This window comes from Lynx rufus, unplaced genomic scaffold (assembly GCF_022079265.1).
Source record: "Lynx rufus isolate CCGP_SWC_20201006 ecotype Redwood Valley unplaced genomic scaffold, mLynRuf1.p SCAF_17, whole genome shotgun sequence".
In the NCBI taxonomy this organism is placed as follows: Eukaryota; Metazoa; Chordata; class Mammalia; order Carnivora; family Felidae; genus Lynx; species Lynx rufus.
In genome coordinates this window covers 26,514,270-26,532,704 of record NW_025814831.1, presented here as the reverse complement: position 1 = coordinate 26,532,704, position 18,435 = coordinate 26,514,270, and the positions used below count along the sequence as shown (strand labels likewise).

The 18,435-nt window shown below is 51.0% G+C and overlaps 1 protein-coding gene across 1 annotated transcript; it reads right to left on the bottom strand.

Annotated features, from left to right (window-relative positions):
- Positions 1-1,965: 1,965 nt before the first annotated feature.
- On the bottom strand, positions 1,966-7,774 carry ZDHHC22 (zinc finger DHHC-type palmitoyltransferase 22). Its single transcript, XM_047079916.1, has 2 exons — positions 7,249-7,774; positions 1,966-2,325 (listed from the first exon to the last, which is right to left on the bottom strand). The coding sequence occupies exons 1-2, from the start codon at positions 7,772-7,774 to the stop codon at positions 2,060-2,062; spliced, it is 792 nt and encodes a 263-aa protein (XP_046935872.1). The 3' UTR covers positions 1,966-2,059.
- Between the last annotated feature and the right edge of the window lie 10,661 nt (positions 7,775-18,435).

Genomic DNA, 18,435 nt, shown 5'->3' with positions numbered 1-18,435 from the left:
GGATTCAGTGGGTGGGGGCAGGGACAAGATGCCCCTGATGGCAGAGATTTTATTGTCTTGCTCATCATTTTTGTTTGTTTCAAGTTTTTATTTAAATTCCAGTTAGTTAACATATAGTGTAATATTAGTTTCAGGAGTAGAATCTAGTGATTCATCACTTACATATAACACCCAGTGCTCATTACAACAAGTGTGCCTTGTTCATCATTGTATACCGGTGCCCGGAAGAGACTTGGCACAGAGTTGGCACTCAAGAAATATATGTAGGATGCATGAATGAATGAAAATGGGAGGGAGTGTGAGCCAGTGGTGCCATTACTACATTAGCCCTGTAGGGGGCATGAAAGCAGGACCAAGGTAAAGTGCTCCTGAGCTCTGCTCAAGAACTCATAGTGTTGTGTGACAATGCTTGGGGTGCCTGGGGCCGCCAGCTGGACACTGTAGGGTGTGGGCTTCAGCTCTGCTGCCTGCACGGGTGGTAGACTGGCCTTGGGATCCAGTCAGAAGGGGCACTTGTGTTGTCCCCCCTCCCAAATATGCCCCAGAGGTTTGATCTTCTGGGCCCCAGAACACAGAGCAGTGCCCCCATCCAGAGCCAATTAGATAACCAAGGCTGGCTTCACAACTGCCTGACCTTCCAGCCTTGCTCTCCCGCTACGGCCCCTACCTGCCCCTGACACTGCTCCATCTCCCTTTCCTCAAATGCCAACCCCCTCGGCTAGCATTAACACCCAGTCTGTCCTGTCTCACCAGAGACCCCTCCTCAGTGGCAAGGTAGGGTCCTGAAGGTTTGCATTATGATTTTCAGACCCTTCCATGCCTTCTTCCTGCTTCGTGAAAGCAAATAATTCACAGGCATCTCTACAGATCTTGCCTCTGGACCTGGCAGTCACAAGAGTCACTAGACTCTTGGGGGTGGGAAAGGATCCTCCCTTTCCTGACCCTGTGCAGAAATTCTTTCCCCAGCATGCATGCCAGATGACTGACCAGTCCCTGCTGGAATACCTCCAGTGGGACACTCTTTACTTCCCCAGGCAGCTTTTCAAATTCTGAACAGCTTTAGATGCTAGAATGTCCTTCAGAAATGAGCCCATTTTCCCCTCTCATTCTCATCTCCCAAATATCCCAGTGCCCAACCTCTGTGTGACCTCTCTCCTCCCCTCCTCTAAGCATTTTCTAGTTTCACAACACTCCTCACCACCCCCCCACACACACACACATGCACACGTCCCCTTCTGTATGGTCATGCAGCCACATGCTTCTCCCATTTATCAGTATTTCTCCTTTCCTTCTTCCTTCCTTTTTGCCTTCCCAACATCTAACAAAAACCCCAAAGACTAGACATCAGAGAGAAAGCCAGAAGAGTGCCAAGGAAAGGAAGCATCAAGGCAGGTCCCAGACTGGGCTGGGGTGGCCATATGGAGCAAGATGGACAGACACAGCACCTAGAAAATCCAGGCCATTGGCTGCTGTCTCCCAGAGAAAAGGCTTTGCAACTTGGGGGTGGGGCAGTAAGCTCCTGAGTTTCCCTTCCACTGCTCACAAATCCACAGAGAGAATAAGAACACACCTCTCCTGTTTCAACCTCCCTAGCAGTTGGCAGAGCTGACTTGGCTATCTCTCACACATGGTAATTTTAAACATTTTTGCCTACCTCTAGGTCCTGGGAGCATCATACCAACAGCAAGAATCCACTCTCCATCCTAACATGGGTCTGAGAGGAAGAGCTCTAGCCAATAGCAGTGATGACATGAGACATGGGAGAGAGTGGATGAGCCCGGCAGAGGGGGAAAGCAGGGGCTCCAAGGGGGAAGGAACAAAAGCAGAGGCCTCCTAGCAGTTGGCTGGCTCTTGGGAGCCTAGCAATGCCTGAGTGGCCATTTTTCCTTCTCGCCACAATCCACCAGCCAACGCTGTTCTCTATATGTCACAGACCAGGGGTGGATGCTAGGACCTTACTGGCTCAAGGTTGTATTGGGTCATGGGCGGAGACAAGAGTGCCACGGTCTTATGTTCAGGAGGAGTTAAGACACACACACAGAAATGATGGGAATGCCTGCTATTTGTCACGCTGCTTGGAGCTCTCACCTCCAACATTGAACATGGGGACCAGCAGGCCCAGCAGCCACCTCTTCCCGAAGACCTCCTGTAAGTTCTTGCGCCAGGGCCGGGCCCTCACCGCCACCCCCTTCCGCACCTGGTGGCGGGTTTGCCCCCTGAGGATCAACAGCAGCTGATGGCAGCAGAAGCCCGCGCAGGCCAGGCCGATAGCAAACCAGAGGTAGAGCATGAGGATGACGAACATTTCAGAACCGAGGACAGCTCCTGCAGGGGGGAGGGGAAAGACCAGAATCGCTTTACACCCAGGCCACGTACTGAACTGCGATCCATGCAGGCGCTTTCCACTAGGGAAGGAGGGAGATTAATGAGACTGAAGCTATATGCTGTAGCAATCTCAGCGCTGCAGCGAGGGAAGGAAGGATGAACTAGTTGCCCTAACTTTTTCTTAGTGCCCACGGCTCCTGAAGTGAGAGGGGAGAACTGGGGGACGTGGGGGAGAAGAGAAGGTAGCTTCTTCTCCTGGCAGATGCCTAGATGCCACCATTTCCTTAGGGTCAGAGATGCCGTCTTGCTCTACCTTCTCTTTGTGATCTGGAAACAGGGAGAAGGTGTTTTTTCAGGAGCAGAGGGGGGTGAGCTGAGGATGCAAGGGAGGGAGCTGGCTCCTGGGCAGTTGCCTTGACTGCAGCCCCATCTCCCTACAGAACTGGGAACACTGGCGGGGAGGACTCTGGAAAATGACAGCATGATGGAGAACAGGGCCTAGTCATCAAGAAGAAGTCACAAGCTCCAAGGGCAGTGCAGAGCGCTGACTTAGAAAATAATTCAGTCATTAATGCTAACAAGAGGACAGTATGGCCACGAGAACATTTGGCCAGAGCTGTCAGCCAGGGCCTGCTAAGGCTGGAAGAGGCCCCCAAGATCATCAGTCTAGCTCCCTGCCTTGGGCAGGACCTCTCCAAACCCCTCCAAACTAGCATTCTCTATCATTGGTTTTAAACATCCACTGAATAAGAGATCCCACACTCTTCATCAGAACTGGGGTGGTCAATCTATGCTAAGTTTGACTCTCCCGGCTCTGTGGCCTTGTATAAATTATCTAATCTCTCCAAGTTACAGTTTGCTCATCTGTAAAATGGGCATAATAACAATGACTCCATAAGGTTGCGTGATTCAGGGAAATGGTGTACAAAGTGACCAGCATTCTGGTTCACACTCCGTGCAGTGCTCCCTGATGAGGGTCATTTATAGATGAGGAGACTACATCCAAGAAGGGCTCACATTTAACTCCCAAGACCAGCCAGCTTTCTCCTTCTTTCCAGGGCTTTGAGTCCTGGATGGGCTGCAGCCTTGGCAGCCATGGTAGAGACACCTACCTTGACCTGCCTAGCAGCTAGGGCATTGGGTCCAGGAGAGAACTCAAAAGCCCTCCTCAGCCCCTCTCTCCCTGCAGCGCAAGCCAACCTCCACCCCTTCCAACGAGATGAGGGTGTCTGTTCCAGAGACCCCACCTTACAATCTATTCAGCCTCTGCAAATCTCAACCATATCCTTATTCTCCAGCATTCCCCTGGCTCCAACCCACCTCTTCCCTGGTTTCCCCAGTCCCCAGTTTCCAGACCCCCGAGGGTTGGGCTTTTAAAATTTGTCCAGTCTGAGCAGCGGTGGACTCTGCAGCCAGGAGGATGTGGGCCAGGTTCAGGTTTGCTCATTAACAGCCTTGTCTTGCCCTCAGCCCTAGGAGCTTTGAAAGGTTTCTCCTTGCAAAGTTGGAGACAAATAAGTCCAGCTGCCCAGGGGATGGAGAGCTCACTCCAGCTGGCATTTGGAGCAGCCCCTCAGCTGGCATGGGGGCGGCAGTGGGACAGGGTTTACATAGGGCTGTTCCATCCCTCTGACCCACTTCTTCCTTGTCAGCACAGGTTAGCTCAGGCAGCCACGTGCAGGATGAAGGATCCCGGGACCATGGTGCCTTCCAGGCTCCAGGAATGCTGACAGGCAAAGATGGCCCTCGAGCTGTGATGTGAGAACATCAGAGCTGTCAAGTGCAGGGCCTGCCTTGCAACTCAGCCGCAAGGATAAGCCTGAGTTGATGGAAGCTGTTTTCCATAGGCTTTTTTCTGGCACTAAATCAAGACATGCGGAAAAGACCTCGTGGCCTTTTTCTGGCCCCTTGCAGCAGCTACAAAAGGCTATTCTGGGGACCTGCTTTCTCTTGAAGTGTTTGAAGTTGCTCAGCCTAGCTGCCTCAGCTCCTCTGAATTATTTAATAATAGTTCTTCTTTTAGAAAATCACAGAATTTTCCTAAAGGGCCTGATTGGTCACACCATCCAATCTTTCCATCTCTGCTTCCTACCAAGCATCTATAACACCTTTGACAGATCATCACCCAGCATCTTTAATAGACAGCCAGGGACAAGAACCTCTCTTCCACCCAAAGTAGCCCGTTCAGCAAGAAGCAGCTCCAGAGGCAGTGTGGTGCAGTGGAAAGAGTATGCGCTCTGGAGGCTAGCAGCTCTGAGTCCAAATCTTGGGTTGGGGTCACACTCGTGTGGTTTGGAAGCAACTTAACCTTGCTGAGCTTTTAGCTCCTGAGCCTTTAAAATGGATGTGATAATCCACATACTATGTGTTCAGCAAATGCTAGTCCCCCTTCCCTTCTACTGGACTTTCTGGTGGCACCCACCACTCTGGCACACTTATCCCAATGACACAGGTCAGATGGTGTCATCTCCATTTCCCAGATAAGAGGACTGAGACTCAGAGGGCTGACACAACCTGTACCAACCCCCCTGAAGCCCAAAGAAAGGACAACTTCCAAAATTGAACTGGCTAGTCTCCCACCTCCTTGGCATAAGCTGAGGGCCAACACTCCCAGCCATGCTGTGCTCTTGTGGCAGATCTGACTCAGGTCGGTACCACAGTTGTGGACAGCTCAATCTATTAAACAGCTTGTCCCCTCCTCTTCCCTCCTGTCCACCTGCCCCCCTGAGCAGATGAGAGAGGGTGTGCCCGCAACCATTCGGGTTGAGAATAGAAGGAGAAGACATAGGAAGGGAGACACTGATGGGGTCAGGTGCATGTGTGGGCGGGGAGGGAGAAGGCCTGGTGAGGGGGAAGAAGGAAGGTCAGCAAAGGAGGACGATGTGTGGGACGGGAGAGTTGGAGATTAGAAACCTTGGCCCCCTTTTCCCAGTGGGTATGGGGAGGAGGTAAAAAGGGGTGCTGCAACAAGGATCTGGGCCCCAAGGTAGTCACTGACTGGCTCTGTTCTCTCCCAGATCAAAGTAAGAGCCCCTCTTCCCTTCTATCCTGTCTCCCAAACCTAGCACATATGGACAGGCCTCAAGCCCAGGCTTATCTCAAATCAAACCATTTCAGGATCCTCTCTTTGGAACCATTCATTCTGATGTGATGATGCTACTTGGAAAAGAAAGTGTAATCAGGCTCTCTGGCTCTCCTCATCCCTCCACCTGTCTGTGCTCACACTCCACCCCCTAGCCCGCCCACCTCCCCTCCCCCGGTCTGGTTATTTTGGTCCCAGCAGCCTCCTAGGCCCGTGCCAAGATCCAGAAGGCCCCAGAGTTCCAAGTTCTGGGCCAAATTCAGCCACCAGCCCTCAAGGCAACCCCACAGCTGTGGCCTTCCTGAGTTTCTGAGTTCCCACTACCCAAGGACACAACAATTCTGCTCCTGTGAAGGACCGGGCTGCAGACCCAACAAAGACCAAAATGGTGGCTTCCCCCAGAATGGAGCAGAACTTTTATGAGGGTCCAGCCCAGGTACATCTAACTAATCTTGGGATCTCAATGGATGTAGCTGCAATGTCTGTCTTTGTCCCTGAAAGGCCAATGGTGTGCTAGATTCCCCATGCTGCTGGGGGTGGTTTAAGTACCTGAGCAGGGGTGGGGGCGGGGCAGAGGCTGCTGGTCAGTAATAGTAAGATCCTGGGCAAGCCATTCAATCCCATATGAGCCTAAGTTTCTTCATCTGGGAGGTGGAGATAACAATCTCAGACACACACATGCATGCATGCTAGCAACTGTAAGAAACAAGTCAGCTGAAGTCAAAGGCCAGGGTAGGGATGGAATGGAAGGAAATGAGGTAGGGGCGAATTTCAAGGCCAGGTAAACTGCCAGGAGCCAGGTCCCTCTGTGCCAGGAATCATGGAGCTCTCCTTGGGGGCACACTATAGAAAGTACAGTCCCCACCAGGGTGCTCAAGAGAGTGCTGGTGTGAAGGCCCACGTGCCTGGCTCCTGCAAGCGTGAGAGTCTCCCTGGAGGGTCAAATCGCACGCCAGTGCCACAGCACTGTGATGTGAAGGTGGAGCCATTAAACACGGCTGCGTCTCTAACCAGGGTGGCCCCTGCTCTGCGCCATCTGCAGGCTAGAGAACAGCCTGGTGGGGACAAATTTAGTGGGCAGGAGGGTAGGGCTTACCCTTCTGCGGGGGCTGGCCTGGCACCCTGGTCAGTCTCACTGTGGTTGGTTGGCGAGACCTTTGGAAGGCAAAATCCTTGGGGGAATGTGTGAACAGGACTGGAGTCCAGGCAGAGGAAGGTCATAGCATGGGTGTACCTCACAAACTGCATGGAGGGATGGCCAGCACCCAGCCCTGTCTTGCACAGAGCAAGTGTACTGCCTGGATTGCCACACAAGTCTATGAGCAAATAGTCAGTGGCAAACAAGGAGGAGATGATGAATGAGGATGGGTGGGGGGCGGCGGTTGGAGAGGGAGGTGGCCGGGTAAAATACAGTATGCCCAGTTAACCTGAATTTCAGCTGCATAACAGAATATTTCTTTATGTATTTCTTTATTTATAGAGAGAGCATGAGCAGGGGAGAGGAGCAGAGAGAGAGAGAGAGAGAGAATCCACGATCAGCACAGAGCCCAACTCGGGGCTCGATCCCACGATCCTGGGATCATGACCTAAGCCAAGATCAAGAGTCGGATGCTCGACCAACTGAATCACCTAGGCGCCCCGTTAACAGAATTTTAAAAATAATATAAGTATGCCCTATGTAATATTTAGGACATACTTATATTAAAAGAGTTATGCATTGTTTATCTGAAGTTACAATTTAACTGGGCATCCTGTATTTTTCTTTACTAAATCTGGCAAACTTGGGGTTGGGGTGGAGGGTCCCTATGTAGGGCCCAACCTGCCTGCCAAGGCCCACTCACCGGAGAAGAACTGGCTGATGGAGGTGGGAAGGAGCGTGAGGAAGGCCAGGGGGTGGGCGAAGGAGATGGAAAGGACTGCTGAGATGTAGGCCACCCCGGCCACCATGGAGTAGAGGCAGGCAAGGGAGGTGTAGAGGCAGAACAAGACGAAGTTGCGCATGTTCCTGCCGCCGATGCAGTTGCCGGTGAAGAAACAGTGATGATCGTGCCTCAGGGTGACTCTGGCGCACACGCGGCAGAAGTGGGTGCTGGGCGGGGGGCACGGGGCCCTCCTGGTCGAGGGCCCCTGGCAGGCGTCCAGGTCGTCCGGGGAGTTCTGGATGACCAGGACGTAATTGCCCAGGGCATTGGTTGAGAGGAACAGGAAGAGCGCCCCGTGGAGCAGCGCGGGAGAGAAGAGCCAGGCGGCCGAGGGGTCCTGGCGCATGCTGGGCAGGAAGAGGAAGAGCTGCAGCACGAAGGTCACCAGGGAGATGCACAGGAAGTAGGCGGGGGCCACCACGTTGAGCAGCCTCAGGGCCAGCATCCTCGATTACATTCCTAAGGGGCCCAGGGTGAGAGGAAGACTTACTGCAGTGTCCAGGGGGCACAGTTGGTCGCTCCCGCCCCACTGAAACCCAAGCTCCCCACCCCTGTCCCTTGGATCACGCCTCCTCTCTTCCCCAATCCGAGCCCGAGCAGGTGTCAAACCCCAAGACCCAACTGGCCTCTGGGGGTCAGGCCCTATCTCCCAGTGCCCGCTTGGTTTTTGAGCAACCTCTGAGGCTCTAGAACCCTGGAATCAGGCACAACGAGGCAGTCTGGGGGGTGGGGGGTGGGGGGAATGAAGGGCGTGGGGCCAGCGCTCCGCTCCTTTTTGGCAGTGGAAATGAGCCCAGGTTTGGGATTTCTCCTCCAGACTCCCTTGGAGGAGAAAGCAAAGAATTTGGAGTGGGGCAGAGAGAAATGACCTGTTGGAAGTCCTGCTTTACCTCCTTTTCTCTGACCCTCTGGCCACCCCCCTCCCCCAATGTTGGGCAATACTCAGGGACCACACCCCTAACCTAAGGCTCCTTGGAGGTATGTGTGCTTATAGGTCTGTGATGTGTGTGTGTGTGTGTGTGTGTGTGTGTGTGTGTCGTGGTGGTGGTTGTGGTGTGGTGAGTGTGTGTGTATATGTGGGGGGCATTCCTTGTGCATGACTGTCCGTGTAATCTGTGTGTGCCTGGGTATCTGTGTTTGTGTATGTATATATCTGTGTATCACACACGCAGCCGCTGCCACCTGGCTTTTAGAAAAAAAAATCAATTAAAACAATCAATACATTCACACACGCGCTTAGGCACCGGGTGAGGTGAAGGGGGGCGCAGTCGGAATACCTGTGTCAGCCGATCCTGGTCAGCCCATCTCCCCGACGCTGGCTGCCCTGGCTATTTCTTTGCAAAGAGCGTTTTCATTTGAAGCGACGAAATTAAAATCCCCCTTCGCGCCCTCCCCCCACCCTCCTGAAGCGAGAACCCAAACAACCCCGATGGCGCCGAAACCCTTTCGATGCCAACAAGCCCGCCCTGGGCGAAGGAGTGGATGTTTGGCCAGCCTTTTCGGCGGATCTACCCCCTGCTGCCGAACACCCCCACCTCATTCCCCACTCTACCCTGCCCCCCAAAGCCCTGGTTCCTGCCCAGCTTCGGAAGCCACCGGGAAATAGGATTCCCGGCGCCCGAGAGAACTTTTCCAGGGGCTAAGGAGCCGGCGAGCCCTAGGCGCAGGAAAAGTTCTGGGAAGGCGGCTGCACCCAGGATGGGCAAATGCCACGAGGCCTCCGTCCAGGCTGTCCCGTCCGGATTGGGCGATCGATCACCTTGGAGTCCCCTTTGCAGGTGCCAGTGCCCCCGGGGACCTGCGGCCGCTACAGGGAGCGCGAGCCAATCTCCTCGACAGGAACTCAGCCCGGAGCAAGCCCGGGGGTGGTCGCTAGAGGCCGGGCACCGCCCCCACCCAGGCGCCCCCGGGGGCTGCGGCGGCGCTGCCCACCCCAGAGAGCCCTCGGTTCCGGTCTCCGGCGAAGCAAGTGTCTTCCCCACGCCGGTCGCCAGGGGGGCGCGGGAGCAGCCTCCAGATGCGCCGCGGCGCCTGGCAGGCGGATAGGGGCTGGGGGAGCGAGGGGCGCTCGGCCGGCGGCCCCCGCGCCCTGCACCTGATCAGGGAGCGCGGAGACCGCCCGGGCGGTCCGGGGGCGCGGGGAGCTGTCCGCTCCGCACTGGCGGCCGCCTCGCCCGCGGCGGAGGGCGGCACGGCCGGGAGCCCTAGCGAGGCTGGCGGCGCGGGCGGCCGCCGGCGTCTCGGCCACCGCCTCCTGGACGCCGGGGAAGCCGCCCCCCGCGCCGCCGCCGCTGCCGCCGCCGCCGCCGCCGCCGCCGCACCGCCGCAGAGGGGTGGGGAAATGAACTCACCGAGCTCGGGTCGCGGACAAGAGGAGCCCCGGACACCGGCTCTCACGCTCCCCGAGGCTGCAAAGTTGTGGGCTCGGCCCCGCTGGCTCGCAGCCTCCTCACGCTTCGCTTCGGGGACTGGGCAGGTAGCGGGGACGTGGGGAGGAGGGAGCGGGCAGCTGCCGTCCTCCCACTTGGGCGCCAGCGAGTGGGGGCCAGGAGGCGGCGGGGATGGCAGCTGGGCACCCCTCAACCCCGCCACCCCTCCCTCCCCTCCTGGGGGCGGCGCTCTGGCCACCCCTCTCAGCATCGTAGACTTGCCCCCCCCCTTTTCCCCTGGAGTGGGCTGGGGCGCTCTGCCGGACTTCAGCCACCAACTGGGGGATCTGGATTCAGCGCTGATGTGGATGTGTTAGCCATCATCTGCTCCTTCCTTCCCTGCTCCCCACTCTCGGAAGGAGGGAGGCCTGGGGGGGGGGTTGAGAGCTCAGTTTGCCAGGGGCAACACCCATAATGATCCACGTTGTTGTGCACAGAGGCGTTGAGAGCCGCAACTCTGGAGCCTGTCTGCCTGGGTCTGAATATCCCCCATCCACGGCCGTGTGATTTTCACATTCCAGTTTCCTCATCTGTAAAACAGAGATGTGAGGATTATGTGACAATGTATGTAAAGCCGTTAAACAGGGCCTGCCCGTGGCAAGCTCTATTTGAGTATTAGTTCATAATTACTGCCACTGTTCACTGGGCTCTCGTTACGTACCAGACACTGTGCTAAGCCTTTAGCATAAGACAGCTTTGTTAGTCCTCAGCAGAAGTTCAATCATCCCCATTGTGTGGATGAGGAGGTTGAGGCACAGAGAAGCTAAGTCACACACCCAAGGTCATACAGCGGAGAAGTGACAGAGCCTGGGTTCAAACTAATGCATATGCCTTCAGCCTCTAGACACCCGGAATCACCCTGAGACCCAGGGGGAGCTCTCATTTGGGAGAAGGGAGGACAGCAGAAGGTTTTATCTGGACCAGAAGCTCATGCCTAGAGCCCCACCCCTTGCCCCCTGTTCCTATGTCTTTCCTCTTCCTGACTCCACTATTCTGAGGTGGGTACTGAGAGGCACCAAGAGGGTGGGGACACCTGGCCCCTTGCATTTCAGTGGGGATGAGGAGGAAGCAGAGAAAGCTTTAGATACACTGCAGGCATAATGGTGTCACCACTACCCCAATTTCCTGGGCTGTCATAGCTCACTCATCTGGCCTATTCCTCTCCTCTGGGTGAAGGCTAAATTAATAAATAAATGTTTATTGCTTTCTCATCTGGTTGATTAAAACAAGGGCAATCCCTCAAAATGAGGACCATATGTTTATCAGCTCGGCCTATAGTTTTGAGTCAGCAGACACCGTTTTCTCTGTGTTTTATCAGTATACATCAAAATAAAAAAGGGGCCAGGAAACCTTTTTATATTCTGAAGGGGTCTTACATGTAAGCAAAAGCCTAGCTTGCTAAGGGCTGGTCTCTGAGAATCTGGTAGCCCTGTGACTCGGGGGGCTACAGGGCAGACACAGAGAAGCACAAATAGCCTTTTTCCCTTTAGAGCTGCTTTGTGTAGAGATCATGGCTGGCTGGGCCCTCTTTGTAAGCTCTGCTGGCCCCGCCACGGGCTGGGGAGGGAGGGAGGCCGGAGTGCTGGGTTTGGGTTATATTGATTGAAGATCTCCATTCCTTAAATACCTTGAGAGTCGCGCAGTATTTCTAATTTTATTTTGCATATGGGTGTGTGGTGGGAAGGTGTGCGTCTGGATTTGCGTGTGTGAGTGTGTGTGTGTGTGTGTGTGTGTGTGTGTGTGTGTGTGGGGAGGAAGGGAGAGAGAGAAGATGTCAGTGGGGGAAGGGAGCACTCAGCCAGGAAAGAGTCTGGCTGTGGAAACGCAGATGGGCAAGAACAATTACTTGTGTAGAAATATAGTTTATCAACAGGAGAAGACATTAAAGCTTCAGATCTCCAGCTAGCATCTCCTCAGTGCCCCCCACCTTAGTGAATTGAGTAAGAGGAAGTACAGCCAAATGTTATTTTGTTTTTCTAAAATTGGTGCTTATCCCTGACAAAATCAATAGGGAAGTCAATTTGAAAACCTCACCTCGATTCTGGACCCATCGGAATTAAGCAGACCAAGAATGAACAACTTTACTGCTACTTCCCAGCTGTGGGACCTTGAGCAGGTCACTTAACCCCTCTGTTCTCAGTCTTCTCACCCATAAAATGGGATGAAGATGTTACCTCGTGGTGATGATCAAATGGGATAATGTAATTTAAGCACTTCTGTCCTGGCAGGAGATTGGACAGTGTTAGCTTCTTCTCTTCCTATCTCTCTTCTGGGCCCTTATCTCTACCCACAAGAATATCTTGCCTTTCCAGCTAAAATGAGAGCTCTCTATGTTGGAAATGTTTGGGGGTCTCTTCCATGTCTCCTAAAATGATTATTTGCCCCGCAGAGACACTGAGTAAAAGTGTACTGACTGATGAGTTGATACTGGTCTCTCTCTGAGAGGAAAAGCTGTGTTCCAAGGTCTTTGGAATATCTGCTAAGGACACAGACGCCATTGATCTTGCGTCCTGCCACTACCCATGCCCCCCCCCCCCAACTATGGTCTCATCGTCCATAAACAGCATCAGAAAATAATTTATAAACTACACTCTCCATTGCCCTTGTCATATATTCTTAGAGTTAAGCTATGACTATATCTGCGGGCGGGCCCAAGGGAGCGGGAACAAGACAGGCATCTGATAGCTGCCGAGCACTTTCCCAGAAATACGTGCCATAAATCTTGCTATTTGGTGCTATTATTTGAATAAAATGAATTCCCTCCCAAGTGGCTATCTTCCATTTTGCCTCAAAATGTTGTGTACCCAGAGAGGAACTCTGTGCAGCAAGCGGCATCTCCCCTGGGCGGGGAACCCCACACACGTGTATCTGGCCCTATAACTCCCAGCTGTTTGGGATGGAAAACATTCCAAGATGCAAGGGGCCACAAAGAAGGAGGCCGTGGGGATTTTCCTTCATTCTCATACCCTTATATCGTATTGATTAGGGTGAAGATAAACTGGGGTCTTAAGGTTAACTGGTACCCTGAAATTAAGATTTTAATAGACATCCTCAGACGGGATGTTTTTTTGCTGCAGATAGCAAGTCACAGCCAGGGGCAACCACAAAGTGCTCCCCGAGTCTCAGAAGGCTTAGTGAGACACCATCTCTGCCTGCCTGGATCCAAAAAGCATATAAGGGTCATCTTTGTCTTATCAGACCCAATACATGGAATTTGGATTATCACAGAATTTCTATTTGGAGGGGGTAAGGTACTTGGTCGACGATGTCTTCATTTTAGCAATAACACGTTACTTTGATGTAATAAAGTGCTTTGCAGGTTGCAAAGTACATCCACAAAATTAAAATTTTATTCTGTGAGTCTCTCAACAGCCCTGGAAGCTAGCTGGGACAAAAATTATTAAGCCCATTTTTCTTAGGAGGAAACTGAGTTCAGAGACTTGCCCCATGTTAATTTGCAAGCCTTGCGTATGTTTGATTTAAAATGTGACTCAACATGCAAGAATATCACTAATACTCAACTTTTTTGGAACATCTCAAGTGCATAAAGGAAGCAGGTATATGACACGGTCCTTCAGAATAAAAGACCTGAATGATCTTCCTTTACGTGAGATATTTATATAAAGCTACGTAAATAAAATAAGGCAAAGTAAGCCCGCAGCACATTAATCAAATGTTCTCAAGCATTCTGCTGTTTGTGGTGCTGGAGAGCGTGTATGGAATTAGGAGCCGTGATGCTCTTCGGCAAAGCCTACGTGTCAAGGTGGGAACAGCAGGTCTGAATGTCACCCTTGGGGTGACGGGTAGCCCCGGCAGTCTCCCTGGTGATTGATGCATAAGAGTGGAATTCTTGGCTTGGCTTGACAGCGCCTCCTTTAGAGAGTTCAGGCGGTGGAAAAACAAATGTGATCTTTTACCAATTAGGCATGGTTTCCGGGTCCTGGTAGGGAGGCCTGTGCCTGTGGGCCAGTGTGCAGCTTAGCCAAGGTGGTGGCAGCAGGATTAATTGGCGCTTTGGTCTCAAAGTGTGCAGGAGGTGGGGGGCGGGGAGCGGAGTGGGGGGGGAGAAAAAGGGGGCATAGGAAGGGAAAAGAGGAGGTGGGCAGAGAGCAGAGGGGAGAAGAAAAAGAGAGGAAAGGAGAGGGGCTGAGAGAGAGCACACTCATCTGTCTGACACAACCTCAGTATGTCTTCATGATGGACGATGCTCAGGGGCGCGGGGGGAGATCCGCTGTCTCCATGGAGAGCGCTGCGAGGCCAGGTGTCCAGGATGGGAGGGAATGAGGCTGAAGGTTGACATCTCAATCAGAGGAGGAGGGAGGTGAGACCAGGAGAGGCACTGCAGTGCCCTTGGCTGCTTGTAAGACTCTCGATATGTTGTAATGGTCGTAGAGAAGCGGGCAGCCCAGACCTCACACCCCTGAACCCCTCTGCCTCCGTCTCCCCCAGTGCTCCAGCAGAGATGGCCCAGGGCCCAGGGCCCAGGAGAGAGGCAGTGTGGTGTGATTGGAAAAAAAAAAAACAAAACAAAAAAAACAACCATGAGCATTTGGTGTGAGCTTTCCGTGTCCGCTGGCCTTGGCCTAAATCCCTGTGTTCCTATTTACTTGCTGTGTGACCTTGAGCACCTTCCTTAGCCTCTCTGAGCCTCAAATTCTCTGTCCGTTAACTTGCATTTTGTCATCAATTTTACATGACAAAGATGCCAACTCAACAGGCCCTGAGCTTTCTACTTAAATAATCCCCCAACTACCAAATCATCTTGCATGCTTCCTAACACTACTGCCTCTGCGATGATCTTGTTTGTGTGTTTCTTTACTTGTTTACTGTTTCTTTTCATCTGATAGACTATAAACCCCTTAGGGCAGGGACTTACCCATTAGCTTTGCCTCTGTAGCTAGGACCCAGCACAGAGCCTGGCACACAGTAGGTACTCAGCAAATATTGGAACAGTCTGGGGGACAAAAAGCATGAGGGACTGACGTGGGGGTGTAAAAAATACCTTGATTGTGGTGATAGTTACATGACTATATGTTTACCAAAACTTATAGAACTGTACCTGTCAAAAGGGTGGATGTTACTATATGTAATTATACCCTTAATATCTGATCTTTATTTTCATTTATTTATTTTTATCTTAGAGAGAGTGTGTGTGGGGGTGGGCAGTGAGAGGGACAGAGAGAGAAAGAGAGAGAGAGAGAGAGAGAGAGAATGCCAAGCAGGCTCCATACTCAGCACAGAGCCCGATGTGGAACTCTGTCCCACAACCCTGGGATCGTGACCTGAGCCAAAATCAAGAGTCGGACATTCAACTGGCTGGGCCACCCATGTGCCCCCTGACTTTAAAAAATAAACTATAGGGAGCAATGGATCAACAGAATTCAACTAATAAAGACTCATTTTTATTGACACTCATTATGTGTCAGGCTGAGAGGGGGCCAAGTGCCTTTGCATTGGTTAACTCATTAAATCCTTGCAACAACTCTGCCTCACGGAAGTCTGACTCTACGTATTTTGTAGAGGGGAAATGGAGACTCAGAGTGGTTACAAGATTTGCCAAGATTGCAAAGCTCGCTGGCAGCAGAAATGAAATCCAGGTCACATGACTCCAATGCCCAAGTCTCACCCAATGGGGTTTCTTCTGTCTCTCACCCCTAAACCCTCACACTGACAGAAATACAGAGGCTGTTTTCCTTATGGCAGAGTCACATATTATGCTGATGTTTACGATGTTCATCTCTTACTCTTTCGCATGAATTAGCCAGTCAAAATCTTTTCTTAGTGAAACAGGGCGTAGAGAGAATGGGCTTTTGTCTGGAGATCGGGATTGGGGTGGGATGTGGCATAGAGTTAATACAAACAGGCCTGCAGGAGGGCGTGGGAGGGTCTGATGGGACCAGAAGATAAAAGGGAACCAAAGGAGAGGGTGTCCAGAAGAGCGGTGAGAAGACAGTCTCCGGGGTCCGATGATCTGGGTTCAGATTTCAGTTCCACTAGTCACCTGTGCAACCTTGAGCAAGTCAGTTGACCTTTCAGTGTCTCAGGTTCCTGATCTGTAAAACAGGGTTAATTGTAATTCCCACCTCATAGGGTTGCCGTGCAGATTAAACAAGATAACATCTGCAAAGCACTTACGATAGTGGCTGGCGTAGTAAGTATTAAACAAGTGATAGCCGTTGTACCTATTCTTAATTAATTAAACACTGGTGTAAGCCAGGATGGAAGTTCACTTCAGTCTCACATAAATGAAGTTTAAAGGAGCCAGTCCAAGGCTGCTATGGACATTTCATGATCATGTGGGACCCAGATTCTTTCTCTTGTGTTGCCCTGTCATCCTGATGTCCCCTCCTGCCTCATGGCCCAGAATGGGCCAGCCATCATGTCCATATTCCAGCCAGCAAGAAGGAGACAAAGAGAAAGGACATACCCTTCTCCTCAAGGACATTTCCTGGAAGTTAGAATACATCCACTTACCTCTCACCAGCGAGGACTTAGTCACGTGGTCACACCTAGCTACAGGTACCTATGTAACCAGCTAACACTTCTGAGTTGTATTGATAAAGAGGAAAAGGAAAATTAATTTTGGGGCCAACTTTTGAAAAGTTCTGAGGGTAAAGCTGAAGAGCATATTTTGACCAGACCCTAAGCTCAAAGCCAGATTTCATCTTCTACTATGGAAAAGTTTAGGCACATCAAGTTGTCTGTCCCCCAAGTCCCAGGACAGAAGCAAGAGTTTCCTGGCACTTTCGGTCACTTAAAGATTCCTGTTTCCCGGGGCCCCTGGGTGACTCAGTCGGTTGAGTGTCTTACTTCGGCTCAGGTCCTGAGCTCATGGTTCATGGGTTCGGTTTGTAGGTTTGAGCCCCCCATCGGGCTCACTACTGTCAGCACGGAGCCCGCTTTGGATCCTCTGTCCCCCCCTCTCCTTTCCCCTCCCTGCTCACTCTCTCTCTCTCTCTTTCAAAAATAATAAATACATTTTTAAAAAGATTCCGGTTTCTCATTGGTCAAATGGGGCTACGACCTCTGCCTTTTCCCACTCTCCCACTGCCCCTTGCCTTCCCCTGGGCATTTCTCCTCATAGAAACAAACCCAGGAAAAGCAGCTCCAGCCTGGCAAAGGCTTGACCTCAAATGAACACAGACAATGGGCGCTACAGGCAGCTATGGTCAGTGTCCTAGGCCATCTGGCCAGCTCAGCAAGCAGGACATCTGACTCTGATGATACAGAGAGAGACACAAAGGATGTACTTTAAATATTTTTTTATTTAAAAAAACCATATGAGTGGGGTGCCTCGGGTTAAGCGTCTGACTCTTGGTTTTGGCTCAGGTCATGATCTCAAATGCGTGGGATCAAGCCCCATATCAGGCTCTGTGCTGACAGAACTGATTCTGCTTGGGATTTTCTCTCTCTCCTTCTCTCTCTGACCTTCCCCCACCCACAGGCACACGCTCTCCCTCTCTCTCAAAATAAATAAGTAGACTTAAACAAAAAACCTATGAGTAACATTTTTTGCATGAAAATTTGAAGTTTTAATTAAAAATAAGTCAGAAATCCTTTGATCCTAAACCTAAAGATAATGATCATTAATATTCTGTATGTGCCTTTCAATCTTCTATTTATTCAGATTTTTTCCTTTTAATTATAAATTTGGGGCTCACATCTTCATCCTCTTTTATAACCAGCATTTAAAATTCCACCATAGTGGGGCACCTGGGTGGCTCAGTTGGTTAGGCGTCTGACTCTTGGTTTCAGCTCAGTCATGATCTCAGGTTTCGAGTTTGAGCCCCACATCAGGCTCTGTGCTAATGGCATGGAGCCTGCTTGGGATTCTCTCTCTCTTCCTCGCTCTCTGTCCCTCATCTGCTCATGCTGTCACTGTCTGTCTCAGAATAAATAAATAAACTTTAAAAATAAATAAAATCCCACAGTAGTAAGACAATCTTCCCATGTTGATAAACACACTTCTCCCACATCATTTTTAACAGACAGCTTGGTTGCTTCTCTTACAGAAGGGACACAGTTTAGTAGGGATACACCAAAATTTGGCTTTGAACTTAGTGTCTCGTCAAAATATACTCTTCAGCTCCAGCTTCAGTCTTGGTCTTTGAAAGGCTGAATAGCTCAAGTTCAGACTCCAGTGTCATTTCTGAGTTCCCTAGACTTGTGTACGATTCATGATCCCGTGACCATATTACATAATCTTTGTATCCAAGAAACATAATAACCTCTGTTATACACACATGGCATGTCATTTGGATTTACTGTTAATAATTAGTTTCAAATGTAGATAACCTTCCACATGTGGCTTGTAATGAATATCTTCTTTTATGCTTTATTTGTTGAAATCCTATCAGCCAGCTAAAGCTTAAATGTATATTTATTATTACAAGGGTGAAATGCTGTATTGCTTATGACAGTTATAAACACTGTCCCTTTTATGTTAAAATTTTTCCAGTGTTAAATATAGAAGGAAACATTGAAAACTGATACAAATATTGAGATGCATGCTTTCAGAAGATACTTTTTTTGGGGCAACAACAATAAAACATTAAAGTAATAATATGAAGCAGATAATGGAAATTAGATTATATAATAGTTCTAACCTTTGTAGAATTGCTTGGGATGCTCGCATTTATAACACTGAACAAAATAATCTTTACAAACGTCAGTTTTT

What these genes read in the sequence shown, in the direction of transcription:
- ZDHHC22 (XM_047079916.1), bottom strand. Translation starts at nt 7,774, where the DNA reads ATGCTGGCCCTGAGGCTGCTCAACGTGGTGGCCCCCGCCTACTTCCTG. An exon ending in CATCAGCCAGTTCTTCTCCG is followed by an intron (nt 2,326 to 7,248) that starts GTGAGTGGGCCT and finishes TCCCCCCTGCAG; the next exon opens with GAGCTGTCCTCGGTTCTGAA.